The 22,009-nt window shown below is 34.0% G+C and overlaps 1 protein-coding gene across 2 annotated transcripts; it reads right to left on the reverse strand.

The window, feature by feature from the left end:
* Window positions 1-860: 860 nt before the first annotated feature.
* LOC107866101 (LRR receptor-like serine/threonine-protein kinase EFR) lies at window positions 861-4,880 on the reverse strand. 2 transcript variants are annotated; one of them, XM_047412563.1, is made up of 2 exons: window positions 1,652-4,880; window positions 861-1,327 (listed from the first exon to the last, which is right to left on the reverse strand). In XM_047412563.1, exons 1-2 carry the CDS (start codon window positions 4,695-4,697, stop codon window positions 1,101-1,103), a joined length of 3,273 nt encoding a protein of 1,090 aa, XP_047268519.1. In that variant the 5' UTR covers window positions 4,698-4,880; the 3' UTR covers window positions 861-1,100. The 2 variants fall into 2 exon arrangements, with proteins under 2 accessions (XP_047268519.1, XP_047268520.1); XM_047412564.1 differs by having other exon boundaries at window positions 1,144-1,481.
* Between the last annotated feature and the right edge of the window lie 17,129 nt (window positions 4,881-22,009).

A 22,009-nucleotide genomic window follows, 5' to 3' on the forward strand; every position in this document is an offset into this window, starting at 1 on the left:
TGTCAAGTTTAGGTAGGGATTTTCTCTCTCATTATTTTCTACGTTTTAAATTTTAGGTTTTATATGTAGGCCAATTAGCCAAAACATATAATAATTTTATGCTTTTTAGTATTATTTTCTTTGTCTTATTTATACTCTCATAGTTTGCAACAATTAGCTTCCGCATGACGCCCTCTCGATTTCGAACCCAACAAAGTGTACTCGTTGAGCTTAGTGGCCTCGTGGAGAGCAAGATCTTTTTCTTGCTGAGCTTAAGCAAGATCTTTTTCTTCCTGAGCTTTTCTTTATACAGGCGATGAAGCTCGTTTCTTTTCAATTCCAAGAAAAAAGTGACTCTTCTGCATGTATTTCCAATCTGTATAGTTCTATTCCTTTTTTGCTTCGTTGCGATCTGTAAATTGTTCTTGACATGATTGCAGAATGTCTTCTCTTTCTACAATCAGTGGATTCATGCTCTACAATTTTCCAAATATATAAAAGATTCAAGTGAGATGAAAGAACTCGTAATTTTTATCCAATAAAACTTGGATGACAATAAATCCGAAAGAAAGTAGCATTTGTTGATTTTTTTTTCTGTGTCTTAGCATTAGTCGAAGGAATGATGTACCAGTAATGTAGTCAGGGTGCCCTAGACACCACCACCATATATGGGAAAAGCGTGAGACAATTAGTATATCAGTAGTAGAAACACCGGCAGTGCATGTGGCACAAACTTTTGACTGATACTAAAAAACAGGAATATTGTAACAAACATAACCATGGTGGAGGACTCATTTATGGAATTGCCAAATAGTTGAATATATTGAAAGAAACTAATGAATCAAAAATATGAATGAGATGCAAAAAAAAGGTAGAAGAGATTTTTCCAAGCTTGCAAACAGGAAGTACAATAGTGCAGCTATACACTTTCATAAGTACTTATTTCTTAATACAATTCTGGTTTATTCAAGCATTCAAAACAAAGCCACAAATAAAGAAAGTGAAAGAACACTCTGATATCACTAAGATATGAAACCACAAAATGAGGGAAATGCAACACTCTGAATTACATCACTTCACGACGACTTTACTAAGCAAAAAAGAATCATATTAAAATGCAGCTAAGAAAGAGCACCATCGAGAGAGATGCTAACTACAAAGTTTCCAGAAATGTGTTCTTGATTTTGTTGAACCTCTTGACTACATCTTTCATCGTTATCCTTGATTCTGGAATTTCCATTGTGCAATCTAAAAGCCAATTCGACCATGGAAGCTATGCAGATTTCACTTTTGGAAGTTATTTGTTCTTCAGTAGAAAGATTGATATCCACAACGTCCATCATAGTCCCTGAAAATGATTTGAGTTATCCATTTCCTCAAGTCAAGATTTTTATTGCATATCTCTTCATCTGTTGTCCTTCTTTTGGTCAAAACCTCCATCAACATGATGCCGTAACTATAAACATCACCACTAGTGGATACTATACCCTCTGAGCCATATTCTTAGAAAAGAATGAAATGAAAAAATGTTACTCAACTACAATAACTTTGCTACTAACAGACGTTTGCTTTTATTTATTCAAGATTTTGGAAGGGCTAAGTTATAATTTGTGAAAATAGAGAAAAAAAAAAGTCTTCAATATATAAGTGAAATAGAAAGAGACTAGTATACCTGGTGCAATATATCCAAGAGTGCCCAATGTCTCGGTATGTGCCATGGACTTGTTTACGGCTAAAATTTTAGAGATACCAAAATCACCAACATGAGCCACCATATCTTCATCCAAAAGAACGTTTGCTGGCTTCAGGTCGCGATGAACTATCGGAGTGTCATTACCATGATGTAGATATTCAATTGCAATAGCTGCATCAAGCATTACAATGACTCTTTGTAGAAGGTTCAAGTGGCAATCTTCTCTGTACAACCAATTCTCAAGACTCCCATTGCACATATATTTTAGAACGAAGGCTCTTATATAGTCACTCGAACAAGTAGTAATCACAGGGACAAGATTTCTGTGTCTAACATTTCTCATCACTTTGCATTCGGTATCAAACCTCTTGCATACTTGCTCATTTTCCAAATCCAGAACTTTTATGGCCACTAAACTTCCACCAGATAATGTACCTTTGTACACCGAGCCAGATGTTCCCACAGCAGTTAGATTTGATCCATCGAAATTATTTGTTGCAGGTTGAATCTCACGATAAGAAATCAATTGATGAGTCCTAATATCTAGTACCTTTTCTACATCTTCGGACTTTCCTTTTTTCTTTCGTTTCAATATCCAAGCTGACACCAACAAGAATATCAGAAATGAAGTAACCACTGGAATGACAATCTTAAGCACGGGCTTCTTAGACTTTGATTGTTTTCCAGGATTCATGATAGCACAATCAGGAACCTCCGATATGTTCATTCCACATAGCCTTTTGTTCACAAGAAATGATTGCAGATTGGAATTTGCAAACACCCCACCATTGGGTATTTCACCTTCTAAGTCATTAGATGAAACATTAATGCTTTTAAGGTATGAGAGTTTATCCAAAGACTTAGGAATAGTACCTGCCAATGCATTTAAAGACATATCCAAGAATTCCAAGCTTATCAAGTTGGAAAAGGATAATGGAATTGAGCCTGAAAATGAATTGTTCGACATGCCAAGAGACTTCAAGCTTTGGAGGTCCCCCAATTTGCTTGGTATTGTTCCTGAAAACTTATTACCTGAAAGATCTAGTTCTACAATGACCTTCAGTTCTCCAATATCTGATGGAACTTCTCCCTCTAGAGAATTTTGTGACAAATTTAGAAAGAGAAGACCTCTCATTTTACGAAGACTTGAGGGAAATTTTGATGAAAATTTATTGGAATCCAAATAAAGCAGTTGTAGCATGCTTAGATTTCCTTTACATTCTGGGATAACTCCAGTGAGCTCATTACCAGACATCATTATATGAACCAAATTAGATAAATGGCATAGCGCCTCTGGAATATGTCCCTGCAATTTATTGTCAAGTAGATACAGACCTTGGAGTTGTTTAAGCATACCAACATCAGAAGGAATACTTCCTGCCAAGTTGTTTTCTCCTAAGGCTAGGGTTGTAAAACCGCTCATGTTGCCTATACCAGTGGCGATGCCGCCATTGATATGTGCACCTTCTATATAAAGTTTTTCAATAGTAGATGAAAGATTCCCAATAGACTTGGGCAAAACGCCATTCAACGGATTGAAACCCACTTCTAGATATCGCAACATCCTACATTCCACCAAAGAATTGAAAAACCGCAACTCATGCTCTCTTGGTTCATTGGTAAGTTGATTATTATGTAGGAACAGTATTTGCAGCTCATGAAGATTTCCAAAATTTGTAGGAATAGTTCCTGTGAGAAAGTTCCATTCCAGTTCCAGTATCTCAAGCTTGGAAGCATTTGTTATGAACAATGGAATTTCCCCTTCAAGCTGAATGTGCCCCAATTGAAGTGCTTGGAGGTTTGGAAGATCTTGAAGACCTGTAGTTCTTGGAATTCTCCCCGAGAGGTTGTTGAAATTGAAAGCAATGATTTCCAAAGAAGATATATTGAAAATAGCCTCTGGAGTTTCACCAATAAGTTTATAATTCTCTTGAAAGGTTAATTCCCACAAATTTGATAGTTTTCCTAGTTCCAGAGGAATTTGCCCTCCTATGCGATTGCTATAACAATTCAGGTATTTCAGAGTGGAAATATTGCCCAATGAAGTAGGAATAGTCCCACTAATTGCATTAGATCCAATATAGATCTCCTCGAGCTTGGCTAGACAACCAATATTTCTTGGTATATCTCCGGTTATATTGTTATAAGATATGGACAACATTTTGAGCTCTGCGAGTTGGCATATGTTAGAAGGAATGAAACCAGAAATTTGGTTGAAAGATATACCTAGATACTTCAGATTTGATACAATATTCCCTTCATCAAGCAAGAGAGGACCAGAAAGGCTATTAAATACCAGACTTACGACACATAGCGATGAGATATTAAACAATGTTACAGGAATAGAACCTGTTAACTGATTATCGTACATGTAGAACTTCACAAGTTGGCTCAAATTACCGATCTCCTTTGGAATGTTGCCGTTGATTCTATTCCCAGACAAATTGAAGACCATCAACTTCGTGGCATTTGGAGGGATTGTACCTGTGAGGCTATTGTTCCCGAGATTTAAGACTCTAAGTTCCTGTACATCCCATGGACCTTTCCACATTTCACCATTGAGTTCATTGAAGGCCAATGAAATGATTTGAACTCTCTGGTGTTGAAATAGACTTGTTGGAATACTTCCTTGGAGCTTATTGTTTTGAATATCAATCACTCGCAAGCGAAGCAAGTGGCCAATGCCATGCGGGATGCTCCCATGGAAGCTGTTGTTCTCGAGATTGAGCACTCTGAGAAAGGACAAATTGGCCAAAGATGGCGAAATTGTGCCTTGAAGTTGCAAATTCGGAAGAGCCAAAGCAACAACCCTTTGCCTTTTTGGACTGCAGGTGACCCCAAACCAAGAGCAAAAAGAAGTGTTCTTGGTCCAATTATAGGCCAAAAAATGACCAGGACTTGTAATGAGATTTTGGAATTCTAATAGAGCTTGCTGGTTTGTTTCATTTGAGGAAGCAAGTGATATACAAAAAGAGTAATATTGAATTAGGAAGAGAAGTATCAATAAGAAAATGTGCTTCTCCATGTTGTTATTATGTTCTTTGAAGGGATTTGGGAACTTGATTTGTTTGATAGATTGCCAAAGCTACTGCATTATATAGCACCTTGATTGCCAAAGTTACAGCATTAGGAGTTGTTGGGCTTAACCACCCCAAAGATACTCTTAAAATGGAGAGATATTGTCCGTTTTATGCCAAATTCACGCAGTTTTCCGAAAAGTCCTCACACCATTGAGAGTATCCCTAGACGTTATATCATCAAAGAAATTGTTCCTATCTACGAATGATTACTGTTAAAGGGTGGGGATATGCATCATCTAATTACCAAAGTGGTTTAAAATATGATTTAGTACACATGTGAAGAAACCGAAAGAGGTTCAATATATACTATACATACATAAAAATGATTTCAATCATGTATAAGTAGTGTAATTTTAAGTGGAACAGGGTTCAGATTAATCTTCTTGGCGCTACATGGCTCCAATGTAAATTTCAGACACCAAATGACAAACAAAAGAAAAAGTAGAAAAAAATTATAAAATATTTTTCAGAAAATTTTTATAATCAACTTGACTAGTTGAAATTAACATATTCCATGGAATAAGCAATTGCTACTGCCCAACACTTCACGGCAAATGGAAGAATGCCCCATAGATTTATTTTTACATCAAATAACTCTTTCGTTTGAAGTGATCAACCAAATGGAAATATTAAAAAAATTAAAAGCTACAATATGCTATTGAACAATTAAAATTGACTCATTTGTGCCATTAGTTATAAGTTTGTCTCATCTATGCCATTGTCGTTACGAAAAGGTTCATTCGTGTCATTATTTTGTAACAACGGTTTTGTAAATCATTTTTAGTGACGTGGCTCTTGTTAGAGGTCCATGTCACCAAGTCTAAATCAATGAATATTACTTAAAATCAAAATTAAAAATCAGACCATTAAAAAAAATTTGATTCACACTATTAAAATTAAAATTGGACTTATTAAAAATAAAATTCGACTCACTAAAAATAAAAATCAGACTCATTAATTGTGTAGGATTTTATTTCGATGTTTGATATTTTATTTTGAATTTTATTAATATTGACTGATTTAGATTTCGTGACGTGGACTTTTAATAAGAAGTCATGTGGCAAAAATAATTTTGAAAAAACATTGTTACAAATTACTGGCATGAATTAATCTTTTTGTAGTGGCAGTGACATAAACAATCCAAACTTTTCAAGATGGTGATATAAATGAGCCAAACTTATAACAAATGACATAAATGAGTCATTTCTAATAGGTCAAACACATCGACAGACACTTCAACTTGACACCATCTTTCACTTTGGCACCTCAAGTGGACGATGTTCATTTTTGGCACCTCAAGTAGCTATAAAGTGTGTCATTTTGTCACCTTTCGACATCAGCTCTGGTGCGTGAATTGCACGCGCTTCCACATGGATTAAACGACAAATTAATTTGTGCCAACTCATTTTAAATCGTCACATCATTATATACACCCATAATTTTTTAAAAAAATAAAAAAAAGACCAAAATACATGGCAAAGTATCCAATGAATTAATGACACATGATTTTTAACTAATATTTCCAAAAAAGTCCCCTTTAACATATTCCTCACCTAACCTTTTTAAGCTTAACCCCCATTAATGGAGGTTAAACCTCCATCAATGGGGGTAGAAGAAAAGTAAACATACAAGGCTTTCTTCAACAGGGATTCATGACTAGGAAAATGACTTGGAGTTTCCATTATACCACTACTAGTATTACAAAAATCGTCAGAATCTCCATTCATTGTTTCTCCTCTGTAACCTTATCCTTTGGCGTCTTGTCCCTCCACTGTCCTTTTCACCCTCCTCCTGATGATGATACTAGACAAACAACGGAACACCAAAATCAGTCCAAAAATAGTCCACAAATTAGAAGAAATCCATGAGCCCTTTTGGAACTAGTTTTGGCCAACAACAAAAACACAAAAGTACAAGATATAATGGTGTATTTATACACTAAAATAGAAACAATATGTTAAGAATAAGATGAATACAAAGGCACAAGATTCGGAGTTAACAATAACAACAAGAATGCAAGGTTACATCATAAACACCAAACACAATTACAAGAAAAGTAAAAGGATAGATAGATAGACCACATGAAGCTATAATCTTAAGAACCCAAGAATGGATGATCTTGGACCCTTAATACTACACACAACAATAAACCGATTTCTTACAATGATACAAGTTCAGATTCCACTTCCCAAGCATCAATAATTCCAAGCAAAGCAAACAGCAAAAGAGAATCCACCCTTTTGATATACCTAGTTACAATTTCGGGTTTGGGTGCCTCAAAGGAGAGAGGACTTGATGTTCCTTGTGTCTTACAAGACTTATAACATGCAAAATCTCCCAATCAAACCCTAGAAATGTTTCTTATATATTACAATAGAATTAGAAGTTAAAATGATCAAAAGGGCCCTTCAAGAATGGGCCTTCCCTCTAGTGTATGAAGCGGTCTTGGTGTGTATTTGGGCCCTTAATTACACTTCTCTTGCACATACACTTGGAAAATGTCAATACACACCCACATGAGTCCATCTACGTGATCGCACTCGTATCAATAACTACTATCAACTCGAGCTCGAACACCCTTTTTATCTTTTACCATCCCAATAGTATTCACACTCTTATTGGCAGGATCTGAAAGCCTTGGTATTCGGCCACCTTTAGAAGTCCCAAGCATATCGAAATCATTTTTTCTCCAATCCAACTTGTCATCATTGTTGTTAGAGTTGTGACTCGAATTTTTTTATTCGACCCTGAAAGTTTCACGGTGCAACCCATGTTGGTGATTTTCAATGGGATCTGTGGTGGTAGCATAAGGATCAGACTGACAGGCCCGATATGAACCTTTATTTTTTTGGGCCAAGGACTTATTTGTATGCATATATTATATAAGTGTATTTAGTGGGTTGTTTTAGGGATTCAAAAAATTCCGTCTTCTCTACATTGTACTCTTTCTCTAATCTAGTGAAACCTCCTCTGCCTCTGCCTGTGATTTTCCCGCAAGGGTTTCTATCTTTTGTGTTGTTCTTGATTTTCTTTTTTACTTGTGGTTTTCTTATTCTGTCTGAATCGTAACAAACTGGTATTAGAGGCTATTTGATTGTTTTCTCGGGGATGGCAACCTTGAAGTATGATATTCCGCTGTTGGATTACAACACCAGATTTTTATTATGACAAGTTAAGATGCAGGCTATGCTTGCACAGATAAATTTGGATGATGCTCTATTAGGGTTTAATAAGATGTCCTCATCATGGTCGAACAAAGACAAACGGTATAAAGGATCGGATGGCTCTATCTCATACCTACCTTTATTTATCCAATCAAATTCTACACGATGTTTTGAAGGAGAATATTGCCGTTGCATTGTGGTTGAAATTGGAATCGCTGTGTATGATGAAGATCCTAACAAGTAAGTTACATATCAAAAAATGATTTTATTCCCATCGCATGTCTGAGGGTGCATCCATGGAGGATCACCTATCTGTATTTAAGGAAATCATCTTTGATTTAGAGACTTTGGAGGTTAAGTACGATGAGGAAGATCTAGGGTTGATTTTGTTGTGTTCGCTGCCAGCAGCATACATAACCTTTAGAGATACGATTTTATATAGTTGTGATACCCTGACCATAGATGAAGTCTATGATGTGTTGTTCTCTATGGAGAAGATGAAGCATCTTATGAATGGGTCGGAGACTCAAGGAGATGGTCTCATTATTTAAGGAAGGAATTTTGAGAGGAACTCTAGGGTGATGATAGAAACAGATCGAAATCCAAAAATAAAAACAAAACCTATAGTTACTGCAAGAAGAAGGGCCACATCATATTCGAGTGTTGAAAGTTATAGGATAGGGAGAAAAAAGAAGTTGTAAAATCAAAAGAAAACCAAGCAGAGAAGTTCGATGAAGCTAGTTTTGTTGAAGATGGTGGTAGTGATGAAGAACTCTTGGTTGTTTCTGATAGTAACTCCAAACCTTGTGAGGATTGGATTCTTGATTCAGCTTGCACGTTTTATATGTGTCACAATAGGGATTGGTTTACGATATATGAAGCAGTCTCAAAAAAGATGTTGTGTTAATGGTAAATAACACACCTTTCAAGATAGCTAGCACTGGAATAATCAGAATTAAGATATTTGATGGGGTTGTGAAGACACTTGGTGATGTGCGGTATGTCCCAGACCTGATAAGAAATTATATTTCCTTGATTACTCTTGATTTGAACGGATATAGGTACACTGGTGAAGGTTAAGTCCTGAAGGTTACTAAAGGCGCTCTTGTTGTGATGAAGGGCCAGAGAAAGTCTGCAAATTTGTATGTCTTGCAAGGCTCTACGGTTACAGGTAATGCTGCTTTTTCTACCTCCTCTCTATTAGAATATGTACCTGGGACATATGAGTGAAAATGAGATGAATGAACTAAGCAAGAGAGGACTTTTTGATGGGCAGAGTATTACCAAACTGGAGTTCTGTGAGCATTGTATTTTTGGGAAGTAGAAGAGAGTCAGATTCACAAAGGCATCCGCCCAACTAAAGGCACACTTGATTACATTCATTTTGATCTCTGGGGTCCTTCTAGATTACCTTCTAGAGGAGGTGCAAATTATTTGTTGACTATTATTAATGACTATTGCAGAAAAGTTTGGAAAGTTTGGGTGTTCTTCTTGAAGCAAAAGAATGATGTGTTGCCTACTTTCAAGGAGTGGAAGATTATGATTGAAAAGTAAATAGGGAAGCAGGTAAAATTCCTTCAGACTAATAATGGTTTAGAGTTCTATTCTAATGAATTTAATTCTCTGTGCAAGTCAGAAGGAATTGTGAGGCACTTGACAGTTCTTCATACTCCGCAACAAAATGGTATGGCTGAATAAATGAATAGGAATATAATGGATAAGGTGTGTAGTATGCTCTCTAATGCTAGTTTACCCGTATTTTTGGGCTGAAGCTACTTCCACAACTTGTCTTCTTATTAACCGCTCTCCTTCAGTCGCAATTGATAAAAAGACTTCATAAAAAGTATGGTCTGATACTCTTGCTAGTTATTCTATTTTGAGGATATTTGGATGTTCTGCATATGCTCATATTGATAATGGAAAGTTGGAGCCTAGATCTATCAAGTGCTTATTTATAGGTTATAAGCCTGGTGTTAAAGTTTATAAGCTTTGGTGTCCAGAAAGCAAGTGATGCCATAATATTTTATTGCTAAAGATAGGCTTAGAAGAGATATTAGACCTCCTCAGAAATATGCTGAAGCTAATTTGGTTGCTTATTCATTGAATGTAGTAGAAGGTATTGATTCAGGTAAAGATCCTTCTTCTTACTCAGAGGTAGTTAGTTGTGATGATTTCGGTCGATGGATGATTGCTATGCAGGAGAAGATAGAATCACTTCATAAGAATGACACATAGGATTTTGTGAGATTGCCTAAGGATAACAAAGCTGTCCGTTACAATTAGGTATTCAACCAGAAAGAAGGAACATCAAAATTTAAAGATCCTAGGTATAAAGCAATACTAGTTGCTAAAGGTTATAGTCAGGTTCAAGGTATTGACTTCACTGATGTGTTTTCTCCAGTTGTAAAGCATAGTTTGATTCGAGCATTGCTTGGTATTGTGGCCTTGCATAATCTTGAGCTTGAGCAGTTGGATGTCAAAACTTCATTCTTACATGGAGAAATTAATGAGGAAATCTATATGCAGAAACTAGAGGGATTTGTAGTCTCAGAAAAAAGGACTATGTATATTTGCTGAAAAAGTCTCTTTATGGATTAAAGTAGTCACCCAGGCAGTGGTATAAGAGGTTTGACTTTTTATGACCTCTCACATATTTCAGAGGAGCAGCTATGATAGTTATGTCTACCTCAAGGATGTAAGTGAAGGTTCATTCATCTCTCTTCTCTTGTATATTGATGATATATTGATTGTAACAAAGGATATTAGAGAGATAATAAAAGTCAAAGCCCAACTCAGTAAGGAGTTTGATATAAAAGATCTAGGAGTAGCAAAGAAGATTCTTGGCATGGAGATTTTGAGGGATAGAAAGAATTGTAAGTTATACTTGAGTCAGAAAAGATATATTGAGAAAGTGCTTCAAAAGTTCAATATGAAAAATGCCAAACCTGTAAGTACTCCATTGGCAACTCACTTCAAAATCTTGGCCACTTTATCTCCAAAGATAAATAATGAGCGTGACTGTATGTATCGAGTTCCATACTCTAGTACTGTCGGGTCTCTTCTATATGCGATGGTACGTTTCCTACCAGATTTATCTTATGCCGTCAGTGTAGTTAGAAGATACATGGGTAATCCTGGAAAATAATATTGGAAAGCAGTTCAATGGATTTTCAGATACTTGCATGGATCTGCTGATGTTTGTTTGCAGTTTAGGCAAAATAGAGATGGAGCAATCGGGTATGTTGATTCTGATTTTGTAGGAGATCATGATAAAAGGAGTTCCCTTATAGGCTATGTTTTCACCATTGGTGGTTGTGCTATTATTTGGAAAGCTACCTTACAGACTACAGTTGCTTTGTCAACTACTGAGGCAGAGTATATGGCTATTACATAGGCTTTCAAGGAAGCTATTTGGTTGAAGGGTCTCTTCGGTGAACTTAGCAAAGACTTACAGATTACTATAATTTTTTGCTACAGTCAGAGTGGTAACTTCCTTACAAGAGATTAGATGTTTCATGAGAGGACAAAGTACATCGATGTTCGGTATTATTTTGTGCATGAAGTTATTGCTTATGGTGATATTGTGGTGAGCAAGATTAGTACTCATGATAATCCTGCTGATATAAGGACCAAGACACTACCAAGTGCCAAGTTTGAGCATTTCTTGGACTTGGTTAGTGTTAGCTGTTAAGATGTACCTTTAAGGGCTTATGTGGAAGAGGTGGAGAGTTTTTATTGAAATAGATTTGAGTTCTGAATTAGAATTTATGTCAAGGTGGATATTGTTAGAGTTGTGACTCGAATTTTATTGATCCGGCCCAGAAAGTTTTGCGGTGCGACCCATGTTGGTGATTTTCAATGGGGTCTGTGGAGGTAGCGTAGGGATCGGGCCGATAGGCCCGATATGGACCTTTATGTTTTTGGTCCTAGGACTTATTTGTATACATATATTATATAAGTGCATTTAGTGGATTGTTTTGGGGATTCAAAAAATTCAGCCTTCTCCGTATTGTACTCTTTCTCCAATATAATGAAACCTCCTCTGCCTCTGCCCGTGGTTTTTTCCGCAAGGGTTTCCACGTAAATACTTTGTGTTGTTCTTGATTTTCTTTTTTACTTGTGGGTTGATTATTTTGTGCAAATGATAACAATTGTCCCAACGAACCAGTATTATTTTTAGCAACTCAGAAACCGCATTCTGCGTGCCATTGAGATTATATTAAAAACCTTATACCATTGAGAGTTGCTTGAAAAAAAAACATAGATACTTTACAGGATGGATGGTTGGAAGTGAATCTTTGCAAACCAAATTATATTTAATAATAGTCTTGAAGAGTTAATTATCATATTAATATAATTTTTTATTCTTTGATTTTGAATTAGGAACTCAATTTTATTAGTGTTTTTAAGAGTTTTAGATTGAAAAAATGGTGGAAGAAAATTGGATGGAAAAATGGGGAAGAAGATGGTAAAATTAAATAAAAATGAGTTAAAATATCGTTATCATGCGCCAAACCGTGAGTGTAGAATACTCATTTTGTTGAATCAACAAAAGGTGACACAGTTTATGAATACTTGAGGTGCCAAAACTGAACAACATCCACTTGAGGTGGCAAAGTGAAATATGGTGCCAAGTTGAAGGGTCTGTCGATGTGTTTGGCCTTTCTAATAATTTGATGCTGTATTTGATCTTTTTCCTAGATTTTTTGGGAGGTATCATTTAATTCTTGAATGAAGGATTAGTGACACTGACCAACGTAAAGGGTCAAACATAATTAGGAAACTTAATTAAGTTAATTGTGAACTTGATTAATATTTTCAAAACTTTCTAATCTTTTCGAAAATATAAATCAATCCACACCCCTCTCCTCTCCAAATCAATTGTCTCTCTCCTCTCTCTTTCGACAGTTTCTCCCAACCAATAGTCCTTTAAATTTCTCCTATCAATCCTTGGCGACTTTAACCTCTGGCAACAAATAGTTGGGCTTTGAGTTTATTTTCGACTTTCAACTGTCAATCGACGTGACAGCCTTGCTCTCTGTACAAAATTATTTCAATATTGTTGCTTTAAGTTGAAATGTGGTCTGAATAAAATTCTAATTTTTGGTATTTCTTTACTTCTCTTTTTCGAGTGAAATATGATTTTTGTTGTTTGTGTCTGTACAAAAAAAATAACAATGTTGGTATTTTTCGTGTTGCAACCATTGTTGGGGTGATTTGTTCTTGTTCTTGGTAAAAATGGTGATATTATTGTTGTTCTATTGAACAAAATCATGCAACTTATTTTTCTACATCAAATTAACCATCTGATACAACAGATTAACCATATGATGCAAAAGATTTACTATCTGATGCAACAAATCATCCATCTGATGCAATATATTAACCATCTGATGCAACAAATTTATCATATGATGCAACTAATTAACCATTTGATGCAACAGAGGAGCCATTAAATTAAAAATCTGATGCAACAGATTAACCATATGATGCAATAGATTTACTATCGAATTAAGAATCTGATGCCATATATTAACCATATGATGCATTAGATTAACCATCTAATGCAACAAATGTACCATATAATGCAATAGACAAACTATTTAATGCAACAGATTTACCATCATATGCAATAGAGAAACCATCCAATTAAAAATCTAATGCAATAGATTAATCATCTAATGCAACAAATTTACCATCTGATGCAATAGAGGAACCATCAAATTAAAAATTTAATGCAACATATTAATTATCTGATGCAACAGATGAACCATCTCTTGGATAAAATTCAATCAACTATTCTCACAGGACTCCAATACTTGATTTTTTCAACTGGTCATTCATCTATCACGATAGATGACCCTTATATTAGAGAAAATCTAAATAATATTGATCGTTGATAACAATTTCAATAGATCACTCATATGTTGCAACAGATGTGTGATTTGTTGCACAGACTAGTCATCTGTTTTAATAGATGAGTGATTTGTTTTTATTGTTGCAACAGATTACTCATCCGTTATAACAACTTAGTTATATATTACAACAAATAACTTATATATTACAACAGATGTGTGATATGTTACACAGACTAGTCGTCTGTTTCAACAAATGAGTGATCTATTTTTACTGTTGCAATAGATTACTTATACATTGCAATAGGTTAGTTATATATTGCAATAGATGTGTGATCTGTTGAAACTATTATTTTATTATTGTACATGTTAGATATACTGTTATCCTTTTTATTGATGCATTAATCAATTATAATCTATTTTATGTTCATGTTATTTTTAGATTATATGGATGCCAAAAGAAAAGAAACCAAATTAAGTCCAAGTAAAGGAACAAGTGAAGCAGCTAGGCTACATCCAGCACTTTATGAGCTTGCTTTACAAGTGTTATATCAATCAGAAAATAATTAACATGGAGAGAAGGAATGTTTCAAAAGAGATAATCCAAATACTAATAGCTCTTCTACAAAGAGTTGGTTAAAACCTTCAGCATTGATAGTTATCTTGTGAGAATACAGTGCGATGGTACTACAGATTTAACGGGTGATTTCGTGGTTAAGTCAGCCATGGGAAAATCTTTCGAAGCCTTCAAAAAATACTTCGAGAATAAAATTTGGATGCTTATTTTAGGGACAGCTGCTTTGGGAAATATCTTAATTTTTTGGAGGACAATAATGCTCGTTTCTAAATGATAATGGTATATGATCTTGTTAAGCGTAGGTTTATATATGATAACAAAGATAAAATTGATGTGGTGTGGATAAATTACTGTTCCATGCCTGTGTACTTTGGTTGGAACGAGTTTGACATAATTACTATATTACAATGTTATCCTCTTTCTCCTTCTCAAGTTATACCTATTCTAACCCCAAAAAGCACCCCGCACACTCAAAACAAGGCAAATGCAAGTCAAGTGATCATGAAGACTTGGTGTCCCTTGTTGGTCCAAGCTTCAAAAATAAAAATTTGATAGAAGTGTCGAAAGGTAATAGACTTTTAAAGAAGCACAAGCAATCATTGTGCTTAGTTTGGTTTGTACATAATATTCTTTGGGCGAGAGACGTTAACAACAACACACCACTTGGTTTAATAAAGCTATCTGAGGATCTTGAGGCATTTAATAGCTATCCTTGGGGTTATGAAAGCTTCAAAATAACTGTCAACTATTTGTTGACTCCTTTAACGCCAAAGACAGTCAACTTATATGGATTTTTATGGGTTTTCATGATAAATATTTCTTTTATTACGGTATGATTCATCTTTTTTATTTAATAATGCTTTTGATTTATTGGCGTTATTTTATAGGCTTGGGCATTTGAAGCCATTCCTTATTTGAGATAACAAGTGACCTACCAGAAAGAAGTTTTTTGTCCATGAATTCTGAGATGGTTGTCGGCCAAAATTGATAAAAAAATTTCTTGATCTCTTCACCCCCCGAAGGATGCAGTAAGTCTAATTCTAATTAAGTTTTTGTTTTAATTAATGATTTTTTTGAATGATATAATCATCATTCTAATATATGCACTAATTTATATTAGATTGTACATTCATCGCTTGTTTTGATTAATCGAGAGTTGAAAATTCCATTGTTTCTTACTTTACAAACTGTGCAAACTTTATCAAATCCTAATTCATTGAAAGAATAAAAAGGGAATTATTTGGAGCAACAACTATCACAAGAAAAATAATTTTGGAGGGTGGGCTTGTTGTTGTTGTTGGTTTTAGTGGTGATATAGCTATTGGTGGTAGTAATGGTGCTGCTGTTGAGGCTAATGATACTCTTCTTATAATTTTTAAAATAGATCATTTGAGTATGATCATACTGGTTATATAGATTTTTCCCCTCATAGTGAATATTCTACATGCAAATGTCAAGACTGCAAGGCAAAATATGATGTAGTGATTAATGCTATTAATGCATTAACTGCTTCTATAAAGAAATTGACATCTAAGAGGGGTGTTATTCCATCTAAGAGAATTTCATATCCATCCACTCTATTAGAGAATAAGGCTAAGAGGATAAGGAAAGTACCTTCCAAGGCATTATCAAGCATCTAAAAAAGCAAAATTGCAACTCCGTTATCTTTTTGTTGCACTATTGAGCAATGTCCAAGGGGCACAGGAGAGCAGTATGAGCTGAACAAGGTGAATATATAAAATCTTTTCCAACTAACAATCAGGCACATATCTATTTCAACAGAGGACACATCTGCTGAAAATTATCGAATAAATATATACATCTGTTGTAATAGTTGACTAACCTGTTCCATCAAATACATTATCTGTTGCAACATATGTCTTATATATTTTATAAAATCAAAAATCTCTATGTACCATTTTTATTTGTACCAACAGATGATCTATCTGCTTCAACAGATGCGTCACCTATTGGGACAAATTAAATCAAGACTTCCTACTATTTTAATTTTTCCAAACAGATGAGTCATATGTTGCAACAGATGGTTCATCTATTGAAAATTATCATACAGGTCTTCCTTATTTTTTTAATTTGTCCCAACAGATGATCCATCTATTGAGAACATAAAGATAATCTATTTGGGACAATTTAAAATAAAAGGAGGACATGTTTGATTTGCTAAAACAGATGAGTGATCCTTTTCCATTTTTTATCTATGTGATTAGCATTGACAATTCTGGATTTTATGGTGGATGTCAAAGTAGAAGCTATTACTAAATAGCATTGACAATAAGCTACGCTTTAAAGATCCACGACGACCAACGCCTAATTTTATATCACCAGATAAAGAACAACTTATGCATATTGAGTAGATATTTATAGATTGAGTCTGTCAAAGTAATAACCTCACCCTTGCTTAGGAATTGTTGGCATCAAAACTTAACGGGTTGATTTCTTTGTTGATATCTGTACCCATCACAATTTTTTTACATTTCATTTATTTGTTGATTTATTTTATGTAATTTCTGAAGGGTTTGATTTATTTATTTTGCCTATGAATTTTATTTTATCCTTAAATTTGAACTTATTAATTGAAGTGGAATACTGGATTTAGATATTTCAATAGATAAGGTATCTGTTGTAACAAACAACATATCTGTTGGAAAATATCAAACAGATTTAGACATATGTTGCAAAATGTAGGTCATCTGTTGGAAATTATCAAACATATCTTCCCATTGTTGAAAAAGATAGACTTACATAGAAACATCGACATAATGCAACAGATAACCAAACTATTGCAATAGATAAACTATTTGTCAGAACAAATAGAAGTTATAATAGATAGACAATATGTTGCATTATAAAAAATTCAACAATATAGCTGACCTTATCAACCCATCTCTAGTTATAGCTAAATCAATTTAGGTATTTCAAATAATAATCTAATATGAATCGTTTCAACTCAGATTGATCAATTGATGACTCGGGTCAGGAGGAGCGCAATACCAACATCATCAAAAAGAGTTGACCCTATCAAATCATCCCTAGTTATACCTAAATCAATTTAGGTATTTCAAATAATAAGCTAATATGAATTGTTTTAACTTAGATTGATCGATTGACGACTCGGGTCAGGAGGAGCGTAATACCAACATCATGCAATATAGTTGACCTTATCAATTCATCCCTAGTTGTAGCTAAATCAATTTTGGTATTTTAAATAATAAGCTAATATGAATCATTTGAACTAAGATTGGTCAATTGATGACTCGGATCAGGAGAAGCGAAATAACATGCAATTTAGTTGACCTTATCAATTCATCCCTAGTTATTGCTAAATCAATTGAAGGTATTTAAAATAATAAGCTACTATAAATTGTTTTAACTCTGATTGGTTGATTGATGACTCGGGTTAGGAGAAGCACAATACAAACATCATGCAACATAGTTGAACCTATTAACTCATCCTTAGTTGTAGCTAAATCAATTGAAGTTGTAGTTGAACATATGAACTCAAATGAAATTGTATAAAAACAAATGTTCATCCTATTACAACAAATGATATATCTGTTGGAATTTATCAAACAGATTAATGAATTTGTTGCAATAGATTATATATCTGTTGTTAATTATCAAATAGACATTGCCATCTGTTGCGACAGTTGACTAAGCCATTGGAAATTTTCAAATAGAAATTGACATCTGTTGCAACTGATGACTTATATGCCTTAAGATCTTTTTTTTATTTTAAAGAAATTTACTATCTGAGAGAAAAAAGATAAAATACTAACTCAAAAATATTACTTGGATAACTCAAAAATCTCCTCCTTGAGTAGTCTTATCTTGCCTTTTCAATGTCACAATCTCCTTGTACCCCTCAAAGTTATTAATAAATATTTAAAACCCATCTCTAGAATTCTCTCTCCTTTAGCCATAAATTAACTCATCTTTTTTTTTTCAGAATCAATCTATATCTTTTCTCGACTAAAATAAGTGTTCTGATCCATTTGCTTTTTTGACATTACAGGTATGGTTTACTATTACTCTTTACTTCTCGTCTTCTTCTTTATATGTTATTTAAGTTAGATAGTTACATCTGCTAGTTTTATTGATTTACCCATTACCAGTATCCTATTTATTGAGAAAATTAAAGGAAAGATGACTTTTAAGCCTTGAATGAACGAATCGTTGTTTTTATTACAACATGCAAAAAATGTGATCTGTTGGGAGAAGTTAAAAATCCTTGTAATAAGTATTATTTTTTTATGTCTGTTGTTTGTTTCTTTGTTGGTAGTGCTATTATGGGGGGTTTTGGTGTTGTTGGATCATGTGGTGTTTGTATTGTTAATGGTATTGGAATACATAGTGTTATTTATTTGTTGTTGCTTCTATTGTTAATGTTATTGATGGTGTTGCAACAATTTTCTCAACTATTGCAACTGATGAATCAGCTGTTGGAACAAACAGAGAACTGTTGGAAGAAATCAAACAAGTAGCAATGTTGTTTTGTCTTTAAATCTATTTTTTAATTTTATATGATAAAGCAATCATCAATTCGAATTAATTAAGGTATGTGATGATTATTAAAAAAAAGTGAACAGTCGTGAATTTTTGTCTAACACCTTCAAAACAGTTGATGAATCAAACTCCCCATCTGTTACAACTGATGAATCAGTTATTAGAAGAAATCAAAACATGTCCTCCAACAGATGGTCTATCTATCACAACAGATAATCCATATGTTGCAATAGATGCCTCATCTGTTGCACATATAGACCATCTATTGCAATAGATGGTAAATCTATTGTGACAGATGGGTTATCTATTATGATAGATGGACGATTTATTGCAATAACTCAATGATAACAATTATTATTAAGAGAGAAACCAGTTTGAAAAGGTGAGAAGTTTGAATGTAAAAGAAAAAGTCATGACTTTTCACAGAAAATAAAAAGTCAGTAGTTTGAATATAATTACTACAATGGAGTTGAACACTCATGCCTTTTTGCCTAACACATTCAGATTCAATCCTCTATAAATAAGCCCCTCCTTAATCTTCATTCTACTCCATTTTATTTATTTCTTACATTTTTCCTTTTCATATTACATCTTCAACCTCTTCTTATCAAAGAGCATATTCCTTTTTCATTGAGATAAGTATTTTTTGTGTGTAAATCTACCAGTTGTTAGTATACGTTATATTACATTCGAACTCTTTTCTTTACTTTTGTGTTTATATTTTCAATTAATTCATGCATGTTCTAGATATGGTTGATCCTGATTGAGACATTGCTATTCTGCGTGACACCGTGCGGGAGCTTCAAAGGCAGGTTAATGAATTGCAGAGGGATTTGGTCGCCATGACAGCAAGGATGTTCAGAGAGATGCATTGGTTGAGAAGGACTCTACTGCTATCGGTTCACGATTGGTCGGCTGACAATAATAATAATGATAATATTTAGGTGAAGTTTTTTCTTTTAGCGTGTGTATTTTAATTTTTTTTTATATCTATCTATACATAATGTATTTTATTTTTGTTTGATAAAAAATTTATTTTTGGTCGACTTTGGATTTTAATTCTTATTTAGTTTCCAATCTGTCTATTTTTTTTCTCAATAAACATATCGATGGAAATTTTGAATCCAGTAGCAACAACAAGAGTTTTGAGTTCTTTCAACAGATGGACCATCTATTGAAATAGATTGGTTGAAACGACCCAAAATCTGATCCCAAGACGTCACGGTGCTCAAGACTATGAGTAGCCTTAAGCTAACCCTATCTGCCTACTACTGAGCCTAAATCTCATAATAAAGAAAATATATACATAAAAGTCATACTGAATGCAGAACTGTCTGAAATAACTAGAAAAATGTCTAAAACATCAATATTGAATAATTTGAATAAAGACAAGTGGCTGACAAACCTCTACTACTAATAACTAGAGAGTTACTGGGATAAACCCCCAGCTAACTCAAACTATCTGTAAAGAACACTGAATTATAGAAACTTCTAAGCTGTAAAATCTGGATGAATAAGTCCCCGAACTATGAGGATTCACCAACTGTCGGATGTAGATAAAGATGCTCGAACTACTCATGCTGCTGATATGGGGCACCTGAACCTACATTATGAGACAATGTAGAACATAGACGCATATGTGGATCAGTACTTTGAGGATGTACTGAGTATATGGGGTGATATGCATAAGTAAAACATCATCTCATCATCATAATTTTAAAAATAATGCATACTAAATGTAAATGACTCACATAAGCATGAATAGCTGAAATCCTGAAATCTAAAATCATGAACAATAAATCATACTTTATAAATCTAGTAAGTTATAACATTTAGTTCTAAAAGTTTTACTTACATTCCGTCTTTAAATCATACTGTCTAAGTGTAGAAAGGACTCACTCGAAAGCTAAAATCTTTAGCTAATATCTTTCTGTAAAGCATAATCTAAATAAAGTTATGAGCCTTTACACTTAGTTTCTAAAAGCTTTCTATTATTCTTTTCTAAGAAACTATTCTGAAAATCTTTACTGTTAAGTTTTAAGGAAAACACTTTATCTTAAGGCTTTAGGGAGGTTCTCTTAACCGACATAAACCATGCGAGCTACATCGAGTCCAACGTCTCGTCCTCCTAAGGAAGAAGCTTCATGTTGGGGAGAGGTGTCATACTCTTGCCAGGAAGTATAACCTTATCTTAAGTGATCACAACTTAGCCTACTATGGGCACTCAATCTCAATTCTACGGTGGCACATAGTTTTGGGGTATGACACCTTGGAATCATACCCAACTTGTTGCTAAATACTACTCCCTTTAATTTCTTACTCTCATCTTGTTGGAAATTCACTTTAAAACTCAACATAAGGGTTTATCTGAAACCAGTTATGCATCTGAAACCAGTTATGCATTTATCTAAGTAAATCTGTAAATAAGCTGATCTGAATTCTGTAATCTATAATAAATCTATAAAGTGGATTTCAAAACTTATCTAAAGATCAAAAGATCAAAGCTTAACTGAAAATCTGTAAATAATCTGCTAATAAGATGCTCAAGGCATCATCTTTCTTAAAATAATAATATTTAATCTTGGGGTAATGACCCATGAATTAATCTTATGTCAAAATATCATAATAATCATGCTTGATAATGAAAACAATGATAGTTCATCTCAAAATCTATAATTTACTGCAATAGGCATGAAAATATGAAAAATAGACATGAAATTTATCTTCAAAATATCTCAAAAACTCATAGCTTTGCACATAGAAACAATAGGTATGAACACTAATTCAAAACTCATGTAGAATCATTCAAAATCATATGAACTTAAAAATATAGAAGCTTGGTTTTGGGCATAAGGATGGAAGAAGATCCTTGTTCATAAACCCCACATACCTTGGTAGATGATTAGATAAAGAAACTTGAATTATTGATTCCTATTTGAGTTCTTCATGATGAATTCTTGATTATCTTATCTTGGAAATCCTCAATTTAGAGCTTTCTTGGAAAATCTATGGAGGATTTTGATTTCTTGAAGAAGAAACTCTAGAGCTTTAGGGTTTTTCTTTGAGAGATAATGGATGAAATTGGGCATACAGTGCTTTGAATATGATTAATTCTTTGTTTAAGACGGATAGGTGCCTTA

The sequence above is a fragment of the Capsicum annuum genome, chromosome 5 (genome assembly GCF_002878395.1).
Source record: "Capsicum annuum cultivar UCD-10X-F1 chromosome 5, UCD10Xv1.1, whole genome shotgun sequence".
Taxonomy (NCBI): Eukaryota; Viridiplantae; Streptophyta; class Magnoliopsida; order Solanales; family Solanaceae; genus Capsicum; species Capsicum annuum.

Bases quoted from the DNA above. Each gene is read 5' to 3' on its own strand.
- LOC107866101 (XM_047412563.1), bottom strand. From the start codon at position 4,697: ATGGAGAAGCACATTTTCTTATTGATACTTCTCTTCCTAATTCAATAT. The intron at 1,328-1,651 runs GTATACTAGTCT...AATCATTTTCAG, and splicing joins TCTTGGATATATTGCACCAG to GGACTATGATGGACGTTGTG.